The sequence below is a fragment of the Pomacea canaliculata genome, linkage group LG5 (assembly GCF_003073045.1).
Source record: "Pomacea canaliculata isolate SZHN2017 linkage group LG5, ASM307304v1, whole genome shotgun sequence".
NCBI lineage: Eukaryota > Metazoa > Mollusca > Gastropoda > Architaenioglossa > Ampullariidae > Pomacea > Pomacea canaliculata.
In genome coordinates this window covers 4,823,098-4,840,751 of record NC_037594.1, presented here as the reverse complement: position 1 = coordinate 4,840,751, position 17,654 = coordinate 4,823,098, and the positions used below count along the sequence as shown (strand labels likewise).

The 17,654-nt window shown below is 45.6% G+C and overlaps 1 protein-coding gene across 2 annotated transcripts; it reads left to right on the top strand.

Moving 5' to 3' along the window:
* The first annotated feature begins 1,653 nt into the window (after nucleotides 1-1,653).
* Nucleotides 1,654-17,346, top strand: LOC112564061 (nuclear hormone receptor family member nhr-8-like). Of its 2 annotated transcripts, none has more exons than XM_025238630.1 (8): nucleotides 1,654-1,811; nucleotides 11,260-11,729; nucleotides 11,952-12,069; nucleotides 12,441-12,535; nucleotides 13,712-13,967; nucleotides 14,265-14,767; nucleotides 15,373-15,537; nucleotides 15,674-17,346. In XM_025238630.1, the coding sequence occupies exons 2-8, from the start codon at nucleotides 11,304-11,306 to the stop codon at nucleotides 15,980-15,982; spliced, it is 1,872 nt and encodes a 623-aa protein (XP_025094415.1). In that variant the 5' UTR covers nucleotides 1,654-1,811; nucleotides 11,260-11,303; the 3' UTR covers nucleotides 15,983-17,346. The 2 variants fall into 2 exon arrangements, with proteins under 2 accessions (XP_025094415.1, XP_025094414.1); XM_025238629.1 differs by lacking the exon at nucleotides 1,654-1,811 and adding an exon at nucleotides 7,327-8,099.
* Nucleotides 17,347-17,654: the final 308 nt, after the last annotated feature.

Sequence of the window (17,654 nt, the reverse complement as noted above, 5' to 3'; positions counted from 1 at the left end):
ACCTATTTCGTCAACAAGCCGGAAAGTTCGTTGATTTGCCCACGCAAATATTTAGTCATTCGTCCATATAACAAGCTGTCATGTCGTTCTGGTTACTTGCCGCACCGACACAATGATAATAACATGTGTGGGTGAGAGAGAGAGAGAGATAATATATTCACCTTGATGTCACTAATTAGCACAATCACCATTACGGTCGCCGAGAGCCAACACAGGCCCCAGGGTAGACGACCTCTCAGGGCCCCTTTTTATTGTAATCGTAATTTTCCCAGGATATATAATATGCTTAAAATTCAATTGTCAATATCTACATTCATTTAGTAACATAATATAGACTGCAGACATCAGGACAAGTGCATTAGGATCTACATCACGGGCCCCCTTCACAGCCGCGGGTCCGGATGCAGCATCCTCACTATATATATATTAGTTTGTGCCTAAACAAGTCATAGTGATAAATCAACTAAAAACTACACAATAAGGCAATAAGGAGGTAAAAAAGTGGAATAAAAGGGATCGTGATGAGATATGACTACAAATGGTCTGTACACGCTGCCAAACCAACTCGTGAAGAGTGAATGTTGCCAAATATGTCTAAGCACCCATAAGCAGTAAATGATCTCCCTGTCAACCTTTTTGTTAGTCGACAGTCGACAGGCTGGGTGCGATGGCAATAACAGTTTGAAAAGTAAACACGTGAACATTTTGTTTCTAAGACTAGTGATGCATGCAAGCACGGGCTGTCATGTATGCACGATGCATGTTTATAACACACACATACACACACGCACGCGCGCAGAATATTTTTGTAACGAACCCCACCCACAAGCTAAGTTTAACATAATTAAAAGTACACACCCGAGGTTCACTGTAACCTGAAAAGATGTCAGAGAGACCTGTAGGTTGGTTCCCTTCGTAGGTAACACGAGACTTCACAAAGTACAAAACACCTGTACTACTCCACACCTGTAGAAACAGCTGCATCGCCTATCTATACACGTACACGTCACCCATACCATACTAAGCTTTTATCTTATGTTGACATGATCGCACTCTAAGAAGTCCTCTTAACTTGTGATTACATACAGCAAGTAGGTTAACCATACTGTATTTTAATCTAGTTATTATGTCCCCGACATTTAAAACAAGAAAAATAAAATAAAAAGTCCTGTGCGCTTGCAGCGTGTCATGCCATTCAATGGCCGGCCTCAAATGTATGCGTGTTCAAGTGTGACGGGTCAAAAATGCGAACAGTAGTGACAGACTAACAAACTACAGTCGGTGGTGCAGAAGGTTTACCACTCCTCGACGAGAGAGTAAAGGTTTACCAAACTCCTCAGTCACAGACCGTTGGCGCTGCTCAAAGAACAGCTGTTTATAGCCAGAAATCTGAACCAAAACCGAGCCATCGTTTTTATATCAGTGTGTGCTGCTGCTGTTAATTCACTTTCCCCTGGATATTTCAGTAAAAACACTTGTCTGCAACCTTTCATCGAAAATAAAATAAACAGGAAAACATGTCAAGGTCGGTGTAGCCTGACATGCGCTATTGCGAACCAACAAGTATCAGAATTAAATAAATAGAACCCATCGACATCCTTTTAAAGGACACAGTATCATTGTTTGGTAGATAATTTGGAGATAGAGACCACTTCTCAAAAAATAGTCACTGCTTTTAACGGCTGCGCCATTTCCATAGCAGCGTGTACTTTTGGAGGACAGCCTTGAGTTCGACAAACAGCCGCGAACACATCCGGTACACGTGTACCCAGCCAGGCGCACAGCACTGCTTCGATAACAGCGCGTGCTCGGTGAGTACTTTTAGTCTCTCAAACTTCTTCATTATCGGGTTGGTTACATAAAATAGTTGTAGTGTTCCGTCCGTTTATCTTCATTTCACTGGGGGTCAAGATCGCCTGGCAACGGATCGGCACGGATGCAGTCGGACACTCGGCACTCGGAGGTGCGCGGTAGTGCATATGTCGGCCTGTTTGCTGCCGTCGGCCTTCGTCTAACCATGCGGGTGTGTGAAACAGATGTCTGGCTTTGGCTTGTGGTCTCACAAGTTAAATCGATGAGAGATTGTGAATATTACTTGCAGAATTTTTCTGCAGATGCAGATACCGTGTGAGTGTGGTATGTCGTGGCTAGCGAGGCGATCATTAGGGAAGTGCGCGATACACAGCAATGGCGGACTCGGCCCACAGCCATTTGAAATACAGCATCACGTGGCAGTCACGTGAGCCGCTGTGTGTTTATGTGTCTGTGTGTGCGTTCTCCCGTTCTCCCCTCCCACCACAACCACCACCACGACCTGGCGACTAAACAGGCCACGGCGACCTGATAGCGCCGAACTGGGTACATCTGCCGCGGCGAATTTCCATTAAGATAATGTGTTCCTGTATTGTTCATTGTGATCGCTCTTGTGTCACCCTACACACTTGCATACAATGCACAGACCGGTGGGTCATTAACGCACGTTTTACAACGTCTGAAAAGAAAAAATCCAGTTCTAATAAATGTCTTTCGGTTAAACCTAGCTAAGTATATTTAGAAATTGGTTGGGTGGCAGTACTAGTATCTGTAGCAGACGAACCGACATGATTTTAAAAGTAATTTTAAATGCAGATTCACCGTCTGACAGACTGATTGATTGCAATTAAACTAAGTTTTCAAAATGAGATAAACAATGTTAAATGGTTAAATTAAAATTTAAAAGTATAATAACACAAATAAATATTTGCGTATTTTTTGTGCATTTGTTTTGCCCGTACATTTCATCACTCTCTCCTGGCAGTGTCGTCGTTCACGGTACGTCGATTGTTTAGTGGCTGGCAGTATTCGCCTGTACCTGTCAGGTGGATTCCCAACTGCCAAGGTGCACAAGGTGACCCGCCGTGAAACAAACAAACGCCGTCAAGTTTTTGTGTGAGGAGGCCTACAAACACGTCCTTGTGTTTACAGCGGCTGGCAAGGAGGTGGTGGGGGTGGTGGGAGTAGGAGTAGGGGAGGGGCATCTAGTCGAGTCACAGTGTAGACACTTGCAGGTGACTCGATCTTGGATCCGTCACAACGGGTTTTAGGGCCAATCAGTGGCAGATGAACACGCCGTTGCTTCTAACGTGACCGTACAAAATGGCGGACTGTCGCTCGGCTGTACGTGTGATTCATGTCCCGTTGATCGATTCCTCACAAAAGTTCATCTGAAGGCTGGAATGTAATAATAATTTATAAAAATAATAACGCATCGTATAAATCAGAATGTACCTAATTTTGATATTGCAAGTGATGAGAATCAAGAAGAGGAAGATACAAATAAAAGAATAGTGAACTTGTTAGTGAAGATAATTGACACGTGTTTGACACATTCGTCACGAAGCAGGAACTAATGCTAATTGCTCTAATCAGCATATTACAGATACACTGCAAGCGAAGCATGCCGGACACACTGAGGGCGTTCACTTTCTTGTTTTCCAGGCAAGGGGTTTCAGTTTCTTATCATGTGCGAACACATCTGACAATCAAATTTATTCACATGCTTTTTAAAGACACACAACACCACTTGGTTACAACAACAGGATTAGTGACTGTGGGGATAGTCTACATTAATCAGTGACTTGAGACAGAAGAATTTTCTGTCGACAGAGACGAGGGCTTTAATTCCCTGTCCAGTAAACACAGCTCCTCGTGTGCGGTCTGTGACTAAGATCTTTAGCGACGGGTGGGAGTGGAGGGCTCTGGTCAGCGGACAGACCACCCGTAACGTTCAGGCGGACATGGCTTTTAATTTGATGGTGACAGCCATGAAGTGAAGAAGTTCGTTTAGCAGAAACATCTTTAATTACCACATCTTTCTTTGCTGTCTAACCGCTGTTGCCGCACCTTGAAAACGCACGAAGGATCCTGCGCCCTTCATCTGTGACCCTGCACTGTCGAGTGCGTCCTGAAAAGATGGAGCGACAGCCCCTCCTCCCCACACACCTCCCCTCATCATTGGCAGTGCATTGCGGTGCAGCCTCACTCTCTGAGGAACAGCAGCGGCGCATCTTACCGGGTGCACGGTTAACCCTCTTGTTGCTAACGAACTGAGCATCACGCCGGGTAGCGAGTTTTGGCTCGCTTCCTCGTGACGAACAGCTGCTCGCTCATCCGTAGCCTCCACCCGGCTTCCACTCGCTCAACAGTCGGTGTGACCTGAAGATTGTGTTATTGCATCGCATGAAAAAGTTCCTGGCTTAACGCTTCATTTATTACAATCTTCTCTCTCTCTCTGTGTGTTTTTCTATTAAAAAAAAAAATGCGCGCCTTAGGGAGGGATCGAGGATGTGAAAGAAGTTACCCAAGCTCAAAGCCAGCAATAAGTCTCTCAGTGGAGGGATTAAAATTTCTCGGCATGTTTTCTAGCGGGTCCTGTAAACAAACACTGTATGTGTGTGCTCTCTGTAGGTCTCAGATGTGTCGACAGTCTATGTTAAGGTCTCATGTCGACAGTCCATGTTAAGGTCTCATGTCGACAGTCCATGTCAAGTTCTCATGTCTGGTTCCTGGTAGGATGCATAAGAAACCAACCTTGCACACAGCAACTCTTATGTGGGCACGAGTCCAGCATTGCACATACATAGCCAACATAGTATATACGAAGACATCACCACTAACATTCGCAAGACCAACATTGAACACACAAGTCCATCAGACCGCCATGTTTTGTTGTTGTTGTCGACATCAGCATCAACCCTCGGGAGCCTTCTCGTTCAGTATTCTCAACGCAGTCGTCAAAATGCTGGCTTCTAGAATCTGGGAATCGTGCCACACAATTTTGAAAATTGAGTGCATTGAGAAAAGACTTGGGGAAAACTAACTGACAAATACTACCTCCTACTTCACGAATTAAAGTCAGTCTGTTTTGCTTTGCTAAAGAGTTGGAAGAGCTATGTGCACTTTTAAATGTTTTTGAGGTCCATCAAGACAGTTTTTCAGCCTGTAGGTTGTGGTAGCACGCACTACAGTCTTCAGGAACATTCATTTGTTGATTTATTACTTATAAAGCGTGAAGAAAGTTATATACAGAGGCTTCCTATCAGCTGTCAGGTTGTCCTGATGATTAATTGTTTTATTAATGCAGAAGTAATTGCTGTGGACCGGGAGTAATTACTAGCCATTCTTGACAGAGGAAATTTCTCCATGACAACAGTGACCGAGGCGCCATAATAACTTGACTACCCCCGAGGCAGCCTTACGTCTGCTCTGTAACTTCAGACTTGTGGAGGGGACTGGGGTTTGACTTGTGTCCGCCTGTTTATTGTTGCTGATAATGAGGAGGGCGCTAGTCTCCACTTGCTGATAGTGAGGAAGCCTCTGTGGCGGTGCACGGCCCTTAGTAAGGTCAGTGTGCCGTCCTTGGACTTTATCACTCGACAGATTCGGGTGGTTGCCACACCCTCACTCTTCCTGTCAGTGCACGAGTACTTATCCAACCACTTCTTCACTTTCCACTCGAGTGTCGCAAGGTTCAGCTCAATAACGCGGTGCTGGTGCACTGAACCATGGGATGTGCTTGTAGACGACTGTATGGACTGTCGTGTGGCTCGTCATGGACGACTGAGTTTGTCTTCTCCTGCTGTTCTTGGCCTTGTTCTAGCGTGTTCCTCCTGTTGCTCTAGCTTTTTCTGTTGTTCTTGTACTAAGTTTTCATGGTGTTCTAACATTTTGTTTGTTTGTTTGTTTGTTTTTTTTTGGGGGGCTATTCCAGTTATTCTTGATGCTCTAGCTTTGCTTGATGCTCTAGCTTTGCTCCTGTATTTTTTTCTTTTGAATGATGTTTTTTTTTGTTTGTGTCATAAGGAACATGTCAGAAAACACGAAAAAGCCATGTTTTCCGTGTGATCTCCACTGCCAGCTTTCTCCAAACGGTTTTGTAAACCTGTTTGGCTTTTGTTTGCTGCTTTAGAACTCGTTCTGAAAATTTCTTATTCGTTTCCAGAAAATATAAAACATTCGTGCAGCCGGCAGTACAACTGCTGAAATGACTGATTTGACATGTTTTTCAATAGTTTTATTGAACAATGTTAGAACAAGCTAGAACAATGGTGTTAGTACGGTTTTCGTCGGTTGCCTCGGATTTTGTCGGTGTCCACGTGACCTCGCTACTCTCGCGACCCTCGCGCTCTTCTGTCTCGATGTTTCTCGTTGTGTGAGCATCACCCTGCGCACCTAGCGAAACAGTTCCATTGCTTTTCAAGCTCTTCACATTAGTCCTTTATATCATTTTATATTTTGCTTAGTATTAATGGCTATATTTATTCTCTATAAAATGTGATTTCGGTATGTACTTTAGAGTGTTTAGAATGAATTGAATTGACATTGATTCATATGGAAAGGATTGCCTAGGTTTTCTTCGGCTTGGGATTTCGCAGATTGTTTTCGGTGGATTATCGACGAGAACCGAGGTTTCACTGCTCACACACATACACTACTATGAGATCAGCATCGATGCACTCTATCAATCAGCTTCTGTTGCACACAAACCTTCGTTGTGTGACCGGCAGTCCCCCCAAAAACCGGTTTGTGAAGCAGTTGGCAAGCAGGCGCAGCAGATCGCTGTTTTCAAAATCTAGGTTTGCTAAACTGTTTTTGGTTTGAGTCAGCGATCGCTTTTGTACTCCTTCGGTCAGAGGAAGGTCTTGATGAACTTTGGAACGAGCACTTCACCCTGGATGTCATGGAGTTGACACTGCACGCGCAGGGTAGTGGTAGGGAACTGCGAACCTGCTCCTCATTATGCTATACAGTATACAGCAACTGAAACTGCACATTGAAAACAAAAACCCGGTTTGTAGTCAATGTGCAGCGAAAACAAAGCAGGTTTTTGTTTTAACTGTTGTAGAGTAAGCATGGGGACAGCAACACCACAGCAGTAGTATGAACACCATTTGTACAGAGATATACAGCGAATATTTTAGCAGCTGACAACGAGGATGACTAATCACATCAGTCTGCCTTGACCTTCACGCCCACATGCATGTAGGTAAATACGATGTTTCTTCAACATCTACAAACACGCACACGTCGCTGATACAGCAACGATTAATTATGGTGGTAGGGTGCAGAAAGTTGACTTGCGGTACGAAAGGATCTCGACATTCCATCCCCCACCCACCTCCAACTGTCACCTGATCCCCCCACCTTTGACCTCCACTTTCCCTAGCCTCATAAACACGGGGTGGCGTGTGTGCATGATGGCGTCAGCAGGGACCACGTGTCACGCCGTGTGGGTTCACGCCGATCGTCCTGTTTGTCCTCGCTGCGAGATAAAGTTTAGGTGTACTGTATCGTCTACCTGCTGTTGCCTTCCCGATAGGCAACGGTGCTCATGGGAACAGCACACTTTAAAAAATTAAAAAATCAAAGGTACGCCAGGCGGGTTGTCCTCATCCGAGCGACAGCCACACACACACTGGGTGCACTTCTGTATTTCAAACGCTCGAGGACTGTCGCCGGACCAGCAACAGGGAAGGAAGGGACACAAAGGACCTCTTACATTGACATAAGCCATGGCTTGCAGTGTCAGGAGGTCACAGGTCGTGAACAATACCACATGATCGAAGACTTTCCTGAGCTGAGTGGATGGGTATATGTACGAGATACGTGAGTGGATCGGTATTGCTCATCTTAGGGACTTACACTTACTGTTCACATCTGACAGGATCTGAAGGAATATGTGCTGTTCACAACTGAAGGAATATGTATTGTTCACAATTGAAGGAATGTGTTCTATTCACAACTGAAGGAATATGTTCTGTTTACAACTGGGCGGATGTGTACAGTTAGCGCTTGTGTACAACTTACAAGTCAGAGGACAGATCACTTTATATTTACGGCGATGATTGGGTTAACCCTTTAACTGAACTAAACAGTGTACAGTTGGACCAAGTGACTGAATTGATACAGATTACAAGGAAGGAATGAGGAATATTTTGTCGTCCGACAGATCCTGATAGCGTGGCTGGGAACTCAGAAGATTAAAAGTGTAAAACAAAGAAATTGTACTTTGTGTGAAAACACATTGTGCAGGTAGCAGGTTGTTTGGAAGATGTATGCAGGTAAGTTGAGCCTCCTTTAATCATATTGCAGGTGAACGCCACCCGTCAGATGCGTGGTATAGAGGTATCCACACACGTGGTATAGAGGTATCCACACACGTGGTACAGAGGTATCCACACACGTGGTACAGAGGTATCCACACACGTGGTATAGAGTGGTAATACACAGAAAAACTGAGACAGAACACTTATGAAGTATTCAGGCAGGTTGGTGACAATGAATGGTAAAGGGTTAGTCGACAGTTTGATAGAGATATTTAAACAATTCAGCAGTAGCGAGCGGTACGGAAATATCCACATAATTTAGCAAAGAGTGGTAAATAGAACAACAATTAATACTGAAAGTAAATATTTTTTCCAACCAGCTGTAACAAGGGAGTGGGGGTGGAGTGAGGTGGACGAAAGCGGCTGTTGGACATGGTGTTGTGGACGACAAGTTTGTGAGACTTTCTCTGTCATGCACAGCACTACCATTTAAACAATAAACAAAAATCCCTTACCACTTTACATTGCTTAAGTCTTTCTCAAGTATGAGTATGCTAGTTCTGGCGAAGCGTTTATTTTCATTAAGCCTTTCTCGAGGATTTCTTCAGGCTGAACGTGTTCTGTCAGTAAGAACCTTCTCTCATGTTTATACTACATGTAGTTCTGTTCCTCACCGTCGGGTGGCGCAGCAGGGACAGACGACATGGACCATAGAGGCGGGGTGTCACGGGTGTGGCGACTAAATCATCATGCGGTTGCTTGAATGATCGGAATAATTTTCGGTGCCGGGCATTTTGAACCGATCTTTGTTCTGGTGGCTAGTCGCGACATAGTTTAGAAACCTTAGTAACCAAACAACGAATTTTATCCATCTTTTCTCCATTTTTTTTTCCTCACGAAGCTGCTGTGCACGAGCAAACTGAGATAGGAACTTAAACTTAGGTTTGCTGACTTAGCAACTTACAGAAGGAATTTCGACCCACCCTTTATTTTTTTCGTTGTTTTTATGGCGCTAAGAAGTTGTTTCACAGGTTTTCCATATCACTAGACATTTTACTAGGAAGTGAGAGGACAGAAGCACTAAAGTGTTGGTTGCCATTTTGCTGGGCGTCGTGGGAGTATTAACGGGTGTTGTCATAACGCCACAAAGTTATGAGAGAAGTAGTGGGGTGGGTCCTGGCCACACTAGGTACCCGCTTTTATGGAAAAAATGTGACCTCCAGTGTCACATCTTGACACGTGCAGGTGCATGTACGTTCGTGCGCGATGTGGTGGGGAAGGGGCTCCACCTAGCGGGCAACTTGCACCTTGGGGAGATCCATAGCAAAGAAACTCCGAGAAAACCTCAGGTGTCACATCCAGAGAGAAATATGTATCCTGTGTGAGAGAGAGAGAGAGTGAGAAGGGCTGGTGCCTATTTCAGATTAGGTAGTCACCCAACTGGACTGAGCGGTACGGCCGTTGTGATGTAACTGTCAGAAATATTCAATCATATTGTTCACCTTTATCTCTGGCTTTTGGTCAGGGACGACAATGGCCGCTAGCTCCGTGTCCACATAACGGGCCACTGTGTTTCGTCTTATCGACAGACCAACTGGTTTGCCGGGTGTGTAGTCACCTACCTCTGAGACAACTATGCCCAGCTTTTGCGTTCAATCTAATCGCCTCGTCTCCTAGGCAACCGGTAACGCAGCGGACCTGCTGTCCGTGCACCATTCGCACAAAAGTGTTCTGAAACTGTGGACAAGTTTTATTCTCTTTTTTTTTCTCTCTTTTTTTTTTTTTTTACCTCAAAGTGACAAACTCAGAATCGACGTAGAATTTTGGTATATATGCACCTGAACATCCTGATTTTTTTTAAACAGTTTGTTTACTGCGGTAGTGCTGATAGTAAACATGTGGTTGGTGTATTTGATCACGGACATGTGTAGATGGACTGCTGTCTGTCTGCCAAGACCAGAGCTTATCCTTTTGCGAAGTTCTCCGCTGTTAGTCTCGGCGAGCCTAAATAAACAGTGTGACTAAACCGGAAGCTTTGTAGTATCATGCCTCGTTTTAGTAGTTAACTGGGAAAAAATTATCTGCCAACAGTCCAGTAATACAAGTTCATGATTTGAGGGAATAGTGGGTGGGTAAATGTAGAGATCCTTTGAACTTTGAGCGACTCTCTTGAAGATTGGAGGTGCGAACAAACAGGTACCCAGAGGAAAAAATACCAACAAAACTCAAAGATGAATTATGTAAACGGGTGTCACCGTCGTGACCAGTGAGTTGTTGTTGTTTTTTTTTAACAACTGCGCTGCAGGGGCGTTCTGAGTCACCGATATGAGTTAGTGATCTTGCGTCCTCAGCTTCAAACTAACTCCAGCAACTATAAAAATGGAAATAAAGTTTACAACTTATCACCTTTCACCCATATTCACAATACGTCAACAACCGTCAGTTGTGAAACAGTTGTGCTTATATGTTCTTGCCTAACTTGACAGGTTGACAGCTTATGTTCGGCAACAGGAGCACGACGTTTGTAGTGAAGGCGCCACGTGACTTAGTTGCCTCTTTACTACGTTCCAATTCCTCCCCTCATCCTCATCTTTTTCTCCTCCTTCGATACAAAATCTCTCATCGGTGCATCTGAAACTACGACTTTGTCCAAGCTTGCCCTGCGGTAGAGATATGCTGCAGCAGGCTCTGTAGGTAAAAAAATTATAGAGATTTAAGTAACAGAACGGAGAAAATAAACATGCTCCGGAGAAACACACACTAACGAAACGTACCCCACGTCCTGACCTTAGACCAGGGGTGGGCAATTAATTTTCCCAAGGGGCCGGATGAGAAATTGGGATGGTTCTAGACTCTAGAGGGCCGGACTAATATAGTTAACTCAGTTTTACCCAATACTGTATATATAGTATATATACCGGCGGGCGGGCAAGGGCGGGCCGGTCAGAGACAGGAGGCGGGCCGGATCCGGCCCGCGGGCCGGCGTTTGCCCAGGTCTGCCTTAGACGAAAGGAATAATCTCACCAAATGTTGTAAGGATCCGTCAAACTGATTTTTTTCATAATTATCACCAGCCACAATCAAACAAGCAAACACACATCTCCGCAGTCTGCTTGATTTATGAGATAATATTATTCCATCTGTTGATGGACTACAGTTTCTGCTTTTTTTTCAGCTCACCTGTCGCCAGATTCCACGCCTCTGGATCTGTCTCCAAACATGGAGCCATGCGACGCCTTATCGCAGGAGGCCCCGCGATTCCCCCTCAAGGCGGTGACCAAACTGGAGGAGGTGGAGGAGATGGAGGAGATGGGCGAGGAAGAAGAAGAGAAAGGTCCGCAGTCCAGCAGCCTTCTGTCCGACCCTGACCGGGCAGCCGACCGGGAGGCGGTGGCAGTAACACTGGTGACGATGGACATGGCCAAGGCCCCCGCTCCCGGCTCCTGGCCCATGACCCTGTTGGCTGGCGAGGGCGGAGGTGGGGCCGATATGAGGCGCATGCCGCGCAAGAAGCAGCGGAAAAAACCTCGGGAGGACGAGAAGATCTGCCGGGTGTGCGGCGACAAGGCCCTGGCCCACAACTTCGACGCCATCACCTGCGAGTCGTGCAAGGCCTTCTTCCGCAGAAACGCGCTGCGCTCGGAGGTAGGATGACCCCTGACACGGAACCGGAAGCAGAGGTTGAGGAGCGGAGGAGAGGCACTAATTTGCTTCAAGTTTATTTACAGTTTTTATAAGCATGCACACATAAAGTCAATATACATTACGGTGCAGCGGTATGCTGTTGTCTTATCTTACTAATATGTCAGGAAAATGAATGTTCTCGCCAGTATGGCGCGAGGTCTAACCAAGTGTCGTTGGTTGCAGCGCAGCTCGTGTTTGTTCAAAAACAACTGCCCCATCACGATTCAGACGCGGCGATTCTGTCCGTCCTGTCGCCTCAAGAAATGTTTTGATGTCGGCATGAAAGCCGATTTCATCCTGGGTGAGCACTACTTATATTATGATGATTGTGACACCTCTTCAACACGTTTTCGAATCTGACTTAAAATTGAAAAATGCTGACATGACAGTTGGAAATGATTGGTGAAAATATCCAACAATGTGTCCAGTTAAGGTCCTTTAGTATATGAGTTCATCACCAGCTTCTCGCTGTGTTCGATATTTTCTGGCGTCCCCTCCCCACCAACCACCTATTCTTGTGTCAGTGTTTGTGGATGTCAGGAGTCTTTAGGTGTGAGCATTTTCTTCACTGTTGTTTTAATTGTATGATCGTTGAACTGGGATGGTTAAGATTTGTGGATTACCATGGCATGACGAGATGACCTCTGACCTTGCTGTGCTCAAATGTTGCAGACGAGAGTGAACGCAAGGCCCGGATGGACAAGGTTACATTGAACCGCGTCAAGCGCCTGACGAGGGACTCGCTGGACGACATGGGCGACTCTCAGGTGCGTAGTGACGATCTGTTGACTTCACCTGGTGTCAAGTTGTATTACTAATGAGGAGTGAAAGGTTAGGAAATTGTAGTTCCCGAAAAAAACCCCCGCGACTGACAGTGTTACAAAAAACATGCTTCAGGTAAGATCCGAAACTGTGGCGGTTTGATCCTGGTATCTTGTGAACTGCCAAATTATGGGGGAAGAATGTGTGTAAGACATTTTTGAATAGTCACTGGGAGAAATGTCAGTCGTTGACCGAAGAAAGGGGTCGGGATGATAAGTTCGTTTGGTTTGCATGTCCTGTTAGTCATCAAAGAAAGCATTTCTATATTGTTCAATAGCTGCCACTAGTCATTAACCTTTTGGATTATAAATACATGTGGGGCTGATTGTCTCCTTGTCTTTATCTTTATCAGGGGGGCTCTCAGTGTACTTTCCTTGCTTTAGACGACTGTGCAGTCGAGCGGCGCAGTGCTTCTTACCCAGCCAGCAAGAATCCTGGGTTGTGGGGTCACAGAACTCGCCTCTGCACTCGTGATCTCTCTCTCTCTGACTGCATCCCCTGGTTTCAGGGTTAAACTAACTGGTCTCAGTTATTGACTCCCTGCTGTACCTGCAACCAACAAACCTTGGACGACGCCTATTTGCTCGTGGCAAAGGGTGCACGTGCGGCTTCAAAGACTCTAGTGACGTCAGTGTTGGGTGTAATTATCTTCACGAGCAACTTGTTTTGTTTTTGCTAAAGCAGATGGGCCTGCTGAAAGTGGAGGGTATCTGTGGTATGTCGGGCGGTTTTTGGCGCAGTGGCTAAAGTTCCTGTCACCACGACAGTGAGAATCTAGTGTCGTGGGTTCGTATTTGTGCTCCGGAATATCTTTCTGAATGTGACACCTGTTACAAAACTCTCGGTAGTTTTCTTTGGGTTCTCCGGTTTCCTCTACCTTGTGTATGTGTGTTTAATGATTTGACTGAATTTGTAAGACATTTGATGCCTACTGATAAGTGTTCTCGTACTTCTTCTATGTAAGCACATTCAGCCCTCCTTTAACAGTGGGGCAAAGCGGGTAAATGCTCATGGGGAGATTTGTGGGTAAATGAGCAACACTCTTTATGAACAACTCGTTGTGGCTGCTTCAGGTAAAAGGCGTAACCGTGTTCATTAGCAGCTTGTTGGCTCCCTTGCAGGTAGGGTCATCCAGTCAGTCGTACTCCTTGACCTCTCCGCTTCCCCGTGACGACACGTCGCAAGCTGCAAGCCCCGACGCGCACCCGGTGGGGCTGGTATACCAGCAACATCAGCAGTCGGTTCTGCAGGACATGTTGTTTCAGCAGCAGCCACCGCTACAGGAGACGATTGCCCACGGCCCTAGTCATCAGCATCCGAGCAGCATTAACATTTCACCCGAATGCCGCCCAACCGAGCTGCCTGAGCCAGTCGCAGGTACCCCGCCCTGTTCGGTCTTGTCACATGCCTGTCCTCTGTCACTCAACAGCTTTACCATGCCCAACATTCTTTCACCGTGAAGTATGAAGATTAAAATGAATTACGTCTCTAGAGGAAAACAAATAAAACACAAAATATGAGATTAAAAGGTTGCAGGACAGGTTTTTAGTTGTTTAGCATGTCAAAGACAGAACAATAAAGTTTTGCTTTAAAATCCAATCCTCCCTCCTCCTGCCCTCATCCCCCAACAAAAAAGACAAACAATTTCCATTTGTTTTTTGCTTCCTTTCGAAGGACCTGAGGCAAGATGTCGACTGTCTGAACACCTGCAGCACTTCCATCAAATTCAGCAGCAGCAGCAGCAGCCGCCGTCACTCACCTCCCAGGCATCCTGCCACAGTCCCCTCTCACCCCACTCCTCCTCGACCACCTACAGCCGGCACACTCCTAATGTCACTGCGGCCCCTTCTGCTGCGCCTGCACCGTTGGAACCGGATTTCCAGCACGTGCCGCGCGACCTTCTGCCCTCTGACCCGCACATGTACTGGCGGCTGTCGGAGGAGGAGAAGACTCTGCTGACGCAGCTGTCCAGCGCCTATCAGGACACCATCCTGACCCTTCCCGAGCGCGTGCCAGCCAGCGAGCTTGGGTGCCGCCTGGGCAACCCACCGCCCCCACGAACACTGGAGAACATCTTTGAGACGGCAGAGAAGAATGTGAGGCAGATCGTCACCTTCGTGCAGCGCCTGGGGGACTTCCAGATGCTGCGGCAGGACGACCAGATCGCCACACTGCAGGTAGGTGTGGCGATGGAGAGACTTCACAGATGGGGACCATCTTGGAAGTATGAATGGGCATTATACAACACCATTCTTGCGTCATTGTACATTGTCATGTCATTTTGACAAGGCCCACGTCTGTCATGATGTCTGTCATTATCATTTTCATGTCTATCACTATGCCTGTGTCATTATCGGTGTCAGCGTCAGTCGTGATGTCATTGTCAGAGTTGGCATCATTGGCAGCATCATTGTCAGTACCTTAAATGGAGGCTTACATATTTATTTACAAAGACCCTCCTTCCCCCTCCCTCCCCGAAATACTCTTTGCTGATGAAATCTTGGCAGAGAAAGAGGTTGCTTAAATAGTTTTCCCTTTCTCTCTGGACAGACTAAATAAAATCGCCATGATTGTGTGCGTCGGTTTCCACGTGTCCCCCTTAGCAATCACAAGGTTTCTTAAAACAAGGTTTACCTGTGTTGGTGTGGGTGGCTCTGTCAAGGCTATGAGACCGGCTAAGGTGATTGGAGAGTGCAGCCTTCCTTTCTTTAGAATGGAAACTGCACACGATATTATGATCAGTATGACATTTTTCTTTTCCTTTTTTTTTTCTTTCTCCCAGGCTTCTGGCTTGCGCGTGATTCTCTTGCGATGGTCAGCCCTGTTCGTCGTAGAGCGCGACGCCTGGCTGTCCAGATACGGAGAGACAACCGTGGCCAGCATGGCGCTGATATTTGGTCACGAGGATGTCATTCGCAGATTGTCCATCTTCTGCAGATCGGTGAAGGTCAGTCTAATTGCTTGCCAACCCATTTTATTTCTTTGTGTTAGAAGCATTATTACATTTTACTTATATGTGGATCTTTGGTGGAGGCTACACCAGAAACTATTCCAGCTGATTTTAACGTCTGTTCGTGTCGCAGATTATCCTGAAGAATGATGTTACACTCTACGTCCTTCTGCACTGCCTGGTAATGTTCGATCCGCGCGAGGCCAACATCGTGGACCGGCAGCTGATCAACACTTTCCGGGACAAGTACATCATCCTGCTGAAGCACTACCTTGAGTCTGAGTACTCATTCCTGTACGCTGAGCGCTACATGAGTGCCATCATGGACAAGGTGGTGGAGATCCGCCAGACGGCGCAGCTGAGCTTAACGGCCATGCGCCAGTTCATGGACTTCATCCCGCCACTGATGAAACAACTCCTCAATCTGAGCGAGTGTAGTTAGGAGAGCGGAGGGGGCTAACTGGGCGAGTGGAGGATAGACGCCAGGTCGTGTTGTCCACCCGAGTTCCCCAAACCCTCCTTTGGATTTTGACTTGCCTGCTTGTCTTTGCTGTCGGGTGTAGTAGTTTGTGGCGCTGTTGTTGCTGTTTCTCATCCTCATCAACATTTCAGTTTTGCAGATGATTTCCACCTGCCTGCCGGCGGAAGAGAAGTTCAACCCAAGCAGCACACACACACACACTCACTCACACACGCACAGACGGCGCACATTCACACACCATTATACTTTCAGTTATGAGGCTAATGTTTTCTTGTAGAAATATTCGCTGAAAATGGACAAAGTGAAAATCACAAAACAAAAAGCAAAAGAAACACGAAAAAGTTCATGTTTTCGCAGCCATCAACGTACCAGGAATACCCCCGGTTTATACGACAGGTACATATCGCTTTGATGCATCGTCTCGGCACACTGGATCATTTTTGTGTGAACTGTTTGATGTTTCAGGGTAGGACCTGACTCAGCAGGAACTTGCTCAGCAGCTCAATTTTATCCGAGCCCTTTTTTCTCATTAGATTCTATGGACGAGTCGAAAGCGAGTTGTCCCTTGATACTAAGAAGGGCCTGTGGTATTAATTCATCTGTAGATGTAACATATTTATTATAAGTTGTTCACCTCATATCGACAAGGTGCTGTGCTGTGCATAATTTTGATAATGTATGTTTGCTACGAAGATTTAGACATGACGTAGAAATAGCTTAAGAGGAGCTTTTAAATCGAATTATGTTGCGGTAACGAAGAGCCACAATGTAATGTTAACAGTTTGCAACACAAAACTGTGAAATTCTGTTGAGCAGTTCTCATCTTTCACTTTCCCCACTCGCTCCTCTCCAACACTCATAAAAGCGAGTTTATTTTAGCAGATATCATCTTTTTCTTTAACTCCTTGCATCTCTTACACCTTATCACCCTTACCCCTCCCTACATGGTCTTAGCTACTTATAATTCTAATAGTATTTTCTGTAATCATGCAAAAAGTCTGCATCTCATTTTACGTATTGTACCAGGTAAAGTCTAGGAAAACTTCGACGCCTCATTCTTGTCACCTGCCAGAGTGCCGGAAAGTTGACCGTACACAGCGGGAATCGGTTATTTTATTTATTTTATTTGTACTTTTTGTCAGTCTGATGTGGCCAACCTGCTGCCTTGACTGGTCAATGCCATATCGTCGGAATTGTTTATATTTTACCAAGCATTCGCGTGGGACAAAATAGCTTAGTTTGTGTTTTCGTAAAAAACGAAACTGTTCTGATGCGCCTGATAACTTAATGCCAAGAAATATGAATAAAATATTAATTCAACTTCACGAACTACAGAATCTTTTAGTATGGTCGTTTGTATGCGTGTATGTGTGTGAGAGAGAGTAAAGGATACTTTTAGTACAAGATACTATTACAATAACATACATTTACCAACAGACACGAATAATTATAATGTTGCCCAGATAAAGAAATCTTGACTGGGAAGAAGCGCAATATTTCTATTCTTCAGGAAAGGCAAGTGCATGTACTTGAATGACACTCATGTGGAAATCGTAATAATAATTAAAGGAATTTCTATAGCACATTCCCCTACAGAAAGCTCAATTCACTTTACAACAAAAGCCAATATACA